The sequence below is a fragment of the Stenella coeruleoalba genome (genome assembly GCF_951394435.1).
Source record: "Stenella coeruleoalba genome assembly, chromosome: 6".
Taxonomy (NCBI): Eukaryota; Metazoa; Chordata; class Mammalia; order Artiodactyla; family Delphinidae; genus Stenella; species Stenella coeruleoalba.
In genome coordinates this window covers 68,878,985-68,891,993 of record NC_137151.1, presented here as the reverse complement: position 1 = coordinate 68,891,993, position 13,009 = coordinate 68,878,985, and the positions used below count along the sequence as shown (strand labels likewise).

Sequence of the window (13,009 nt, the reverse complement as noted above, 5' to 3'; positions counted from 1 at the left end):
CACAGAAACGAAGACCCGACACAGCCAAAAATAAATAAATAAATAAATAAATAAAAGAATCCACCTGCCAATGCAGGGGACACGGGTTCGAGCCCTGGTCTGGGAAGATCCCACATGCCGTGGAGCAACTAAGCCTGTGAGCCACAGCTACTGAGCCTGTGCTCTAGAGCTCGCGAGCCACAACTACTGAAGCCCGCACGCCTTAGAGCCTGTGCTCCACAACAAGAGAAGCCACTGCAACGAGAAGCCCACGCACGGCAACCAAGAGTAGCCCCCGCTCACCGCAACCAGAGAAAGCCCACGTGCAGCAACAAAGACCCAACGCAGCCACAAATATATAAGTAAGAATAAATTTATAAAAGAAAAAAGATTTGGGCTTTCCCTGCCGTGGACCCAGGTTTGATCCCTGGTCGGGGAACTAAGATCCCACAAGCCACACGGTGCAGCCAAAAAAAAAAAAAAATGCTTACGGTCATCTGGCTCTATTATATATTATCTCATCTTACTCTCATTACAGCCCCAAGAAACAGGTACTAATCTCACAAAGAGAGAGATGGGAAAATGACACTCCAGTTATATGATCACTGTCCTACCCCTAGTAAGTTCACCTTAGCCTATTTGCTGAGTAGCTCAAGTAACTGACTGATTAACTGGACTCAGTCTCCTCAGTTGTACGGGGTGGTAGTTATCTTCTATCAGGGCTCCACAAGTTGCCTGATCCTAATAATTACCTGGGCAAAACATACAACAAAACATAGATTCCTAGGACCCTTCCTCAGAGCTCAGGATTCAGTAGGGCTGGGTAGGGCTTAGGAATCTCCATTATCTGAAAGAAGAGCCAGGTCGTTTTTTGACAATCAGGCAAGTGTGGGAATCCTGGGCCAGATGAACTCTAAGGTTCCTTTTAACTCTAATCATTTCAAAAGCAAGTTAGTTCCCTCCTTAGTCTCTATGGGCTGACCAACCTCACCACCTGGAACAATAAGGCCAGTTACAGAGACCTGTGCTTTATAGAAACTGAAATTGGTAAGATGGCTCAGGGCAGGTTTTTTTCTCCTTCAGGGTTGTCATCATGTTTAAGTCTAAATTTATGCTCTGAGAGTTGGAAGTTCTTCCCTTTCAGTTTCTGAAGAGCCTGTGAGAAAAGCAACGGTAATGAGAGACTGAGAGAAAGAAGGAGAGACCGAGAGGGAGGGAGGGAAGAAGAGAGAAAGGAGGAGAGGAAGCAGAGCGAAGGGTGGAAGGAAGGATTAGCGAAGGCGCAGAGGGAAGGACGCAGAACAAGGAAGGGACTGGAAAGAAAAGCCGGTTGGAGATTAGCTGCTGAGCCAACAGCTGCTTCCATGTGCCCCTGGGACACACCTACACGTCCGACTGTGCGATCCTGGTTGGGACTTTGATTACAGAAGGTAGATGCCCCCAGATCTAAGCTGATGACTGTATGTAGCCAAAGTCTGCCTTTTTATGTCCAGGGAAAATCAGAATAAGTGGACAGCTTATCCCAATGCCCTTGTAGATGAGAAGCAGATAAAGGAAAACAAAAAGGTTCTGGGTATTAATTGGCAAAACCCAACTCCGGGAACAGCTACTGAGGTGTTTCTGGACTTGGGCTCCACGTTTTACTTCCCTGGCTGTCTGCAAAGTACCTCAGAGCAAGGGAGGCAGGAAAGTAAGTGGAAAAGCCTCTGCTGTCAACCCTGTCCCTTTTATTGGTGTCATCTGAAAATGATAAAGCCAGGTAAGTCAAGTCACACTAGCGTCCCTAAGGAAAAGCAGTAAATCAGCCATCTTTCAAAATGATGACTGTATCATAAAATCCAAATTTTATCCCTGATATTTCAGACAAAGTATTACGCCCATTTATAAATAAGTGTTTTTATTTTTCAAATGGAGGATTAAGGGAAAAAACACAGTGTAGAAAACCTTAGGTTAAAACTTTTGTAACAAAAAGGAAAGAATGAGCCATCTTCAATCAATGAGAGGGTGAGAAAAGGAAGCAGCAGAGCTGGGCACACTCAGTGGGATACGGCAGGGCCCTGGGCTGCTGCCACGTGGTGCTTCCACCAAGCCCAGTCCCAACTCTTTTGCCAGGGAGACTGAGCTCACTGGTGTTCTTTTTGATTGGGGTAAATGGCCAACGCATGCAATTTCACTTGTCATTTAAGCCAAGGATTCATCTCAAGTTCCAGCTCTGGGAGCCCACTCTGATTTTAAGCCCTTCTGGAAAATACATCAACAGTTAAGTAAAGCTAAGTAAGCTAAAAGCTGTCGCAGAAAAACAAAAACTGACTGAGTAAATATGCTCCCCAACGAGGCTTTCCCAGACGCCCCGGGATATTGACAGCAGTGGTCCAGGTCCTACGCCACAAGAGATGTAACCCAAACCTGGATGGCAACACAAAGACAGTTGCTCCCCTGGCTGTTCCCTCTGTTTTTCTTGATGTACTGTTTCGCATCAAATGCATTGGCTGATGCCCTTATATAACCCTCCTGTTCTAAAAATATAGTTTAGTATGTTTTAAGTTGATGAAAATTTTCCCTACGTCAAAAACAGGCAATGAACTACAATTATCTTCTTTTACTAGACAGAAACTTACTTTGAAATAAAAGATTAATTCATAAAAAGTTATATATATATTACATGAGAAATAGATAATATATATATTACATTTAGTGTTATATATTAAATGATTTGTGCTAAAATCCAAATTGCAAAGATTAGTTTTTTAAATCTGTTTTTTTTTTTTTTTTTTTTTTTTTTTGCGGTACGCGGGCCTCTCACTGCTGTGGCCTCTTCCGTTGTGGAGCACAGGCTCCGGACGTGCAGACTCAACGGCCATGGCTCACGGGCTCAGCCGCTCCGCGGCATGTGGGATCTTCCCGGACTGGGGCACGAACCCGTGTCCCCTGCATAGGCAGGCGGACTCTCAACCACTGCGCCACCAGGGAAGCCCTCTGTGTTTTGTTTTTAAGAAGGCGTGCCAGAGTAAGAATATTTTGATCACCAAGGAAGAATGCAACCAGCAGAATGTCTTACCAAGAGACAGAGACCCTGAATGCACTATCACAGCGACATGAGGCTCACTCAGTGCAGGTGACCACAGGGCTGCAGACAATCACAAAGGGCAACGAGAATTGAAAACACGACCAAGAGGATGACACATTTTCTGTTCTTAATGCTCGTGGCCACTATTGCTAATAAGTCAATAGGAGGAGAAACAAGGTGAAGATGTGATGAACAAGGAAAGGTCTGACACTAGATTTCTTGCCTATCACCTATTAGGTAAAAGGAAAGGACATAGTTCATGTGGTTTTTAATAACCTAGTTTTAAAAAGAATTTTCAGAATAATCATTTAAGTTTCTAAGACTAGATGTTCCATCTGGTTTATGTGTAGAGGAAGCTCCACCAGCAAACAAGCGTTTGTCAGAAACACCAGAGCAGGACGGGAGTCCGACTTCACTGATACTTGTTAACTTCCTACACACACTTTGGACCCTAGACGCATGGTTTCAGACACCAGATAAAAGTCAGGGGAAAGAGAGGAGTGGTCTGAACGTGCTGTCCTTTGAAATATCCAGATGACCTGACAAAACATTTCCTTCTTTTGGACACTTGGCACGTTGAGTGGGATAGTTGTTTTGCCCTAATCATCACTTAAAATCATCATGCCCTTGGGCTTCCCTGGTGGCGCAGTGTTGAGAGTCCGCCTGCCGATGCAGGGGACACGGGTTCGTGACCCGGTCCGGGAAGATCCCACGTGCCGCGGAGCGGCTGGGCCCGTGAGCATGGCCGCTGAGCCTGCGCGTCCGGAGCCTGTGCTCCGCAACGGGAGAGGCCACAGCAGTGAGAGGCCCGCGTACCGCAAAAAAAAAAAAAAAAAAGTAATATAAATGTAATATATATATTATCTATTTCTCACAGCAGTGAGAAGCCGGCGTACCGCAAAACAAAAACAAAAACAAAAACCCATCATGCCCCTGTGATGTTTCTCTTTGCTAAAAGGGAATCCAGTGGAGGGCATGACACTGGCCACAAATTCAGGGACAGCACCGCACAGCGTGTGTGCCACAGCAGGCCCGTGGGATCAGACCACCTGGGTGCCAGCGCTGGTTCTGTTTCACATGGTATCATCTTGAGCAGCTGTCCAACCTGTCCAGGTCTCGGTTCTTGCACCTGTGATGTACACACTAGGGTTGCTATGTGGATTAAAAAAGATAGTCCAAATAAACTACAAGCGTCTGGTTAAGAATGTGATAAATGACAGCTGTGTTCGTTATTGTTACTCTAATTAATATGATTATTATTCCCCACGTTTTTAACCAATTACCAAGTTCAATTAAAACAGCTCTGCTGCCGCTCAAACTGTGGTTTAGTGCTTCAGGTAAAGATATATATTCTTTCTCCAGCTCTCAGGATTAACGAATTCCTGAAAGACAGCCAATGAGGAAGCCCCCTAGGCAACTGTTTCCCTTTTACTAAAATACATTAATGTATTACCAATTTTATTTCTCTCATCTTTTTAGCTTGAAGAATTAAAAAAATAAATTTGTTATTCAACGAATCCAGGTTTATTATACAAAATAAAGATATACACATAGAAAACGCTTTCCCATAATCTCATTACCCAATGATATGTAACACTGACCTTTTTATACTTTTCTCTATGTGCACATACATGTACACATAAATACGTGTTTATTTTAGAATAAATGGAATCATTCTGAACGTACTGGACCGTAGCGTCCATTTTTGAATCGTTTATCAGATCTGTAATATCATGAAAGGTTCCATACTATTTTGTGTGTGGGGATATCATAATTTTCTAAATCATAAAACCCACAAAAAAACCAAATCAATCTTTTATTTTACTTTAAGCTCATTTCCAGTTTTATCATTCTAAAGGACGTGATAAACAAATGTCCATACATTCTTGCACAACCTTCCCGTTTATTTTCTTAGGAATGAAATGGCAGTGGGAGAGGTGTCTGATCGATACAGCCAAACTGTCCTCCAAAAGGCAGTATTTTCCCACCAGCGAAGTATGAGGAAGTTCATAACACTGGATATTTTCATGATATAAATTTTTGCCAATCTGATGAATAAATTATGTTCCCTTTGATTTGATTGCTAAATGAGGTTGAATACTTTTCACATGTTTATTGGTCATTTGACTTCTTTTTTTGTGAAATGCCATTTCAGGCCCTTTAATATGATATTTTAATTAAAATGTTATTTTAAAGACAGAAGTGGTGGTTTTAGAGTGTGATCTGGGGACTCCTGAGAGCTTTTCAAAGGTTAAATTGGTTTTCAGTATAACATTAAGACATGATTTACCTTTTCTACTCTCATTCTCTCATAAGTGCACAGACTTTTCCACAGGTTTCATGACGTGGGATAGTACCATAGGCTGAATGCAGAAGCAGGATTTATTACTGTCTTTTAAATGAATCAATAACTACGTATTTAAATTTTTTTCTCAGTTCTAATTTTGAATGTGGTAAATACTGACAGATGTAACTCATTTAAACAAAAGCCCTTTGGAGTCCTCAATAATTTTTCAGAGTGTAATGGAGTCCTGAGACTAGAAACTTCTAGAACAGATGATCTATCATACAGGAAAAAAGCTGTAACACTATGGCATTTGTCTTATAAATTTATTGATGGTGGGTATTGCTTTCGGTCTTATGGAGGTTTTACATTTTTATATAGAAAACTTACCAACTTTCCCCCTATTTTCTGATTTTGTTGACCTACTTCAAAGACTCCCTATCTCATGGGTATTAATAGTAGTATTAAAATCCTACTAATCCTTTGGCCAACAGATCAAACAGCAGTTCCTCAGAGAATCCCTTTATTAAACCCTCAGACTAGATTAGATTTCATGGTTATATACACTCAGACGTCCAGTAATGTTCTGTCATAATACTTATCAAAATGGTAATGAAAGTTATTCGTATATTTGTGTTTAGTAATCCAGTACTGACACTCCATGTGCACTGGGGCTGTTCTGCTCATCACCACAGCCCAATACTAAAGGACACCTTTCCCCAGCAGAGGTTTAATGAATATCTGAATGAATGAGTGTAAGAAGCACATTTGTCAAAGCAAACAAATTAACTTACATATTTCTATTCTTTTGTGTAATATTGTGATGTCTTTTAATATTATTACCACCGTGGTATTTCCTTCTCCAAATATCTGTTGAGCAACTGCGGTCGGTATTCAAGATATGTTCTAGAGGCTCCAGTTACAGCAAGGAACAAAAGAGATGATCCGACTCTCTTACATTTTAGCCAGCGAGACGCACATTATTAAACAACAGATTGCAGAACTACTTATTAATTTCAACTGCAGTAGAAGCTATGAAGGAGATGCTCTCAGGGCACATAAAGTGGAACCTCAGCTGGTCTGGGGTCAGGGAACACCTCCTTAAAGGAGTTTTTTTCAGCTACTATCTGAAGCAGTAGTAGTAGGAGCTAAGTTGGGTTTGGGCATCAGGGCTGGTGTGTCGCTGAAATGGGATGAATTTTATACAGAAGATACTGCATTTGCAAGGTATGAGGGAGAAATATGCATGTGTTGAGGGACCAACGTCAAAAATTAAGGGGTAGAATGATGCTCTTAAGATGAGGTGGCTGAGGCAAGAGCACAGAGGGTGTCATGAATCTTAAGTATTTTGGCCTTTGTCCTAGAGTAATGGGAGCCCCTTATACTGATTTAAAATGGGAGTGATCTGATTAGATTTGTGCTGATCTCTTACTGTAGGAAACAAATATTACTTACATGTTTTGTTTTGTTGATTATTTCAGCCCAGAACAAAGTCCCTCATACACACCTAGACTCCAGCAAACAGTATTACTTTTGTATCACTAAGTAAAAATTCATTTTAACTCACTGGTCCTAGAGATTCCCAAAGAATAAAAAATAAAGAAGGTTATTGTAAAACACCAAACAGAAAGCCCAAAGAAATGTGTCATCACAGGAGTAAACGATTGTCGTTTTTTAAGTGCCTGCAGTATTCATTTGGTATCGGCAGGTGGCGCCAGGCGTCACGTTACTGCCATAGCTAACAGGAGCAGAGATGAGTTACTTAAATCTCTGCTGAGTCAGGGAGGAATTATGTCAGCTTCCAAACATGCTATTTATATTCGTGCACCATGTGACCCGGCTCCAATGTCTCATCTCGGGCTTACTTCTTCCACTCACACAATACAATTCTCTCATTACTAAGTTTGTTTACACCTGAAAACATTTAATAGGATTTATAACATCAAAAACTTCCTTTTAAAAGTGTTTTTACAGTCTCCTTAACTCTTCCATCAACAGATACAGTGCTCTGCATATTTCCAAGCAGACAGTATTTTTATTTCTCACTGGACAGAGGACAAAGTTTCCTAACACAGAGTGTATACAGAGGAATGTCAGGTAACCGTCTTTTATCTCAGAAGATACTGTTTTAATATGCTTTCTAAATACTTAGACATATGATAAAGCAACAAGCTTAGAGGAACACTCTTTGCTTACATATGAGAGGGAGGGCTTATTCGATCTCCAAAATTTTCTAACACAAAAACACACAAAAAAGCCCCAATTTCTAAGGAATCAGGACTGTCATCAAGTTTCCAGGTTCTGTTCCTGGCTGAAGCTACTCATGATCCCTTAAAGTCAGATGATGTGACTCGGATGCGAGGCACCTACCTCCACTCTGCCTTATTGTGCAGGAATGAGTTACACTGGTCAGGAAGGTTCGTGTCGTGCGACATGGACTCCAGGATTGAAATGATTTGCTTGAAAGACGGCCGTTTCTGAAGGAGAAAAAATAATCACTTGTTGGGATGCAAGAAAGTAGATCTTTAAGAGAAAATCCACAGGTATAGTAATAAGGTCAAGTCACCTTATTACTATATAAAACAAAATAAAATATGATGTAATGTCCCGATTTAGTTATTTTACAACTGTCAGACTGCTCAGGTTTAGGGAACCATAATTCTTATTTTCAACCAGTTATTCATAATAGACTCAGATGTCATTTTTCTATTGTGTGGCCTAAGGTTGGAATGATTATAGTATTTTTCCAGGTAAGGAAAGTACTAACTAATTCTCTCTTTTGGGTATGATTAAGGACTCCTAAAAGGAAAAAGTTAAGTCTTTTAAAAATCTATGTGATAGGACTTCCCTGGTGGCGCAGTGGTTAAGAATCCTCCTGCCAGTGCAGGGGATACGGGTTCGAGCCCTGGTCCGGGAAGATCCCACATGCCGTGGAGCAACTAAGCCTGTGCGCCACAACTACTGAGCCTGTGCTCTAGAGCCCGCAAGCCACAACTACTGAGCCTGCGTGCCACAACTACTGAAGCCCGCACGCCTAGAGTCTGTGCTATGCAACAAGAGAAGCCACCACAATGAGAAGCTCGTGCATTGCAATGAAGAGTAGCCCTCACTCACCGCAACTAGAGAAAGCCCACGTGCAGCAACGAAGACCCAATGCAGCCAAGAAAAGAAAGCTATGTGATAGGAGCTTCCCTGGTGGTGCAGTGGTTAAGAATCCACCTGCCAATGCAGGAGACACGGGTTCGAAACCTGGTCTGGGGAGATCCCACATGTCACGGAGCAACTAAGCCCGTGTGCCACAACTACTGAGCCTGCGCTCTACAGCCCATGAGCCACAACTACTGAAGCCCACATGCTCAGAGCCCGTGCTCTGCAACAAGAGAAGCCACCACAATGAGAAGCCTGCACACCGCAAGTAGCCTCCCACTCACTTCAACTAGAGAAAACCCGCGTGCAGAAACGAAGACCCAACATAGCCAAAAATAAACAAATAAATAAATTTATTTTAAAAAATCTTTGTGATAAAGCAAGTATAGTAAAAGTTAACAGTAGAGTCTGGGCGATGGGTATACCAGTGTTTACTGTAAAATTCTTTCAACTTTTCCATATGTTTGAAAATTTTTATAATAAAATGTTGGGGGAAATCTACTTATTAATCTAGCAGAACTTATAAAATTTCCTAAACCAGTTGCTCAGAGAAAAATTCCCCAATTTTAAAGCCATCATAACTTCACTGTTCTCAATGTTTATTCCACATTAAAACTAGTTTTGATGCTGGGAAACTCTGAGGTACTGTTTACTAGAAATTGAAAAAGGAGTGGTTAGATGTATTTCTTTAGCTAGCAAAAACTACCCTAGTCTCTCTCTTTAGACTCTAGCCAAGATTGAGACAAAAGGTTTAAACAAAAATGGAGAAAGATAATAAAAGGATGATGTACATTCTCTCTTCATCACACCTCATAATTATACCATTTCTGAACAAATTACCGTTGCAGCAATTAAAACATGCATTTTAATTTAGGAGCACAAAAACAAGAAGGAAGAATGTTGAGGTGGCTTGCTCGCAGGACTTGAGTGCTTCCTACATTAAGAAAAGCAATTTTTCTTAGGAATATAAAACTGGGATATTTATTCTGAGTTCTCCCATTATTGTTCTCTTTCAAGGGTGTGCGTGTGTGTATGTGTGTGTGTGTGTGTGTGTTTTAAAAGAGGGCGTAAGTAGCTAGATGTCACTGATTGTACATTAAGCCTTGAAATAAGCAAAGAGAAAAGTGCCTTAAGTAGGAAATTTGAAAAAATTCTGTTTGTTTTCTTTGAATTTGTTCCCATTTTAATTTCTCCCACCATGAGTCAAGGTTGCAAAAGGAAAAATGTTTTAATTGTTTGTACAGGAACTAATTATATAATAAATATAGGATTTCATTTTTCATGGAAAAGCAGCAGGAGGAGCTGACAAATTTTCAAAAAATAATATTGTTCCCTACACTTAATCATTCTTTTTTTTTTTTTTTTTTGCGGTACGCGGGCATCTCACTGTTGTGGCCTCTCGCGTTGCGGAGCACAGGCTCTGGACGCGCAGGCTCAGCAGCTATGGCTCACGGGCCCAGCCACTCCGCGGCATGTGGGATCCTCCCGGACCAGGGCACAAACCCGTGTCCCCTGCATCGGCAGGCGGACTCTCAACCACTGCGCCACCAGGGAAGCCCCACTTAATCATTCTTGAGATAAGGTAAAACTTTTTGTAATTGGATGGCAAGTATCCCTGAAAAAATCTTAATTTTATAGTTAGAATATGCTCTCAGATGGAAATTATCAAAGTGAACATTTAGAAGGTAGCAACAATGTAGAATTTTGTGTTAATATTTAATGAGTATTCTGGTTACAGAATACGGCATTTGGTCTAGGATCTTCCTCCGAAGCGGTTTAGGTTCCTTTTATGTATTATGTAGGCTTTGCTTACTTAAAAAGGCACAACCAGAACAATTTATTAAGCATCTGTATACATTATTTGTTATTTTTGTTTTATAGATAAGGAAGCTCAGTCTCAGAAAAGTATGAATTGCCCAGTATCACACAGGAAGCAAGTTACACAACCAGGGTCTATGCTCTTAAACACTTCAAAATGCTTTATCACATGACGGTAAGACATTACTTCCTATCAAACTCAGGGCTTTAACTATTATTTTTTTCTCCTTTAGAAATATCATTTTAGAACTTGAACCAATACCCACCTTTACTTCCTTCTTTTCTTCAAAAAAATTTTTTTGAACACCTGGTGGAAGCCACTGGAATGATCTAACATTTATTTACCTAATAGCAGCTTTCTCTTGTATACATTTCTACCTCCTCATTGCAAAAGAATATATTTCTATAGGTGAGCTGAATATTTTAATCTATGTGTTAATACTCTAGAGTCTAAGGACTGAAAAAAAAAGAAATAAAATATATTTTAACCAACTATTGCTCTATCTATGGGCATAGGACTGGCACCCACTCCTGGTTGAATTGCTATATACTTCTAGCCAGAGAACTAAAATGTGCCTCTCAGGAAATAAACCTTGCTCTGGCCACTTGAGTCAACAAAAAATTGTACATCTACTTACTAAATTTACGGAAGCTGCTATAGGGAAACAAAGAAAAGCTAGCTCTATTCCCTCATGGAGCCTGTAATCCATTTAGGAAGAAAAGGTATTTTTAAAAATGCAACAGCACAAGATGAGGCAGTAGCTCAGACTATGGTTTTGGAAAAGAAGTAGTTAGTATGGACAGGGGTAAACAGAATAACCAGGGAAGGCTTGATGATGAAGTACTCAGGGGAGAAAAGAAAAGAAGGAAAAGAACATGTTCAGGGAATAAAGGTGTGTAAGGTGTGTCTAGAGGAGAGAGCAATGAGAGAGTCAGAAATGTGAGCTGGATGCATAATCAAATCAAATATAGAGGGCATATATTATTTGTATCAGAATAAAATGCCATGAATTTAGGAAATAAAAATTGATCTCAAACATTCTTCATACTTCATGGGGCTAGAACACAAGATTCCTCTGACCCTAAAAAAGGGTCAGCTTACTACGTGTTCAATAGAGACATGCCAACTTCATGGCGTCAACTCTGGACCTAATGTCCTTGTTGTGTAGGTGTTTACACTATCATTTAATTAATACACCATAAATGTATATTCTTAGAATTTTAATTAACATAGTACAGAGTTTCTGATTAAGAAACTCAAAACCTGCTTTGCATACTGAAATATAATTAAAATTACAGAGATCTAGTTGCATTCATCTAATTCAGCACACATAACTTCAGGTGACATTTCTACTTGAGCATCAGAGAGAAAAATACTACAAAAATCACCAACTGGGCCACAACGGACATATAAGTGGTAGAGTATGAAAATGGTAGTATTTTAATAGTATAAAATAAATGTTCTACAGAAAGCTTGCAAATAGCCACTTATAGTTTCCACTGGATTAGTTGCAAAGTGCAGGCATTTCTCTTAATGCTTAAAAATCCCCATATTCTAAAAAATCACACACTAAAATAAGGCCTACACAGGGGCAGGACAGACCATTCAAAACCTATCAACTTTGTCATAAAAAAACTAATGAAACAATAAGAAACCTAAATAAAAATACTAACAGTTTAAAAACTGTTAAATTCCTTAATAAAAAACAATACTAAGTAAATGTAGGACTCTTTAAAAAAGGGTGAGGGTAGTTTGATGAACGGGAGTGAAAGCAGATGGAGGCTGCTGGTTCACCAGGCCAAAGGTGAAACGCACAAGGCTGGGGAGAGCAACAAACTCTTCCAAGACAAAGCACCGCTCATCCCAGCCAACAGGGAGCACGTGGGGCAGAGGGGCCTCTCCGGTCCGTGTCCCTTGCTGTGCTACTGGCTGCACTACTGTGCTTGGTGTTCAGCTGTTCTCGCTTGTGGTGTGGAACAGTGTGCTGAAAACCACTACTCATGATTCAACATGAATTCTGCCTGATACTAACACAATCCCCATACTCACCAAGTATTACAAGTTACTCCCACTAGACAAAACGCACGTTTCCGTATTGGTGAATTCAATCAACCCAAGTTCCAACAGGCTATTGAACCCGAGGATGGTCGGGGGGTTCCTGACTCAACTACGCCGTTTGATACATGGGACTTGAGCATCCGTGGATTCCCCTGGGGTCCTGGAACCAACTATCCCCCCCACCCCCCACCCCATACCGAGGAACTGCTGTATATGTTATCATCATTCATTCTTCTTGGGGGTCACACAGGAACTGCATTTAAATTAAGGGAGAAATTCCATTCTTAAATCTTTCTTTTTAGATCTCTATTTAAAAGGTCAGTTTGTAATACACCTATTTCCATGAAAAACCGGACAAATTTGAACTATAAAATTTTAGTTCCTGTCTTGAGAGTATCTCTTTTATTATTATTATTTTAATTAATTAATTATTTTTTGGCTGCGTTGGGTCTTTGTTGCTGCACGCGGGTTTTCTCTAGATGCAGTGAGCGGGGGCTATGCTTCGTTGCGGTGCGTGGGATTCTCATTGCGGCTTCTCTCATTGCAGAGCATGGGCTCTAGGCACACGGGTTTCAGTAGTTGTGGCACGTGGGCTCAGTAGTTGTGGCTCACAGGCTGTAGAGTGCAGCCTCAGTAGTTGTGGCGCAAGGGCTTA

At 40.7% G+C, this 13,009-nt stretch overlaps 1 protein-coding gene across 5 annotated transcripts in view; it reads right to left on the bottom strand.

The window, feature by feature from the left end:
- MAP3K20 (mitogen-activated protein kinase kinase kinase 20) overlaps positions 1–13,009 on the bottom strand; it is a 174,476-nt gene that overhangs the window by 52,643 nt on the left and 108,824 nt on the right. For all 5 annotated transcript variants that reach the window (XM_079923828.1, XM_079923825.1, XM_079923826.1 and 2 more), the window contains one exon: positions 7,701–7,807. In XM_079923828.1, coding sequence (XP_079779954.1) covers positions 7,701–7,807 — 107 coding nt within the window. The remainder of the gene's footprint in view (positions 1–7,700; positions 7,808–13,009) is intronic.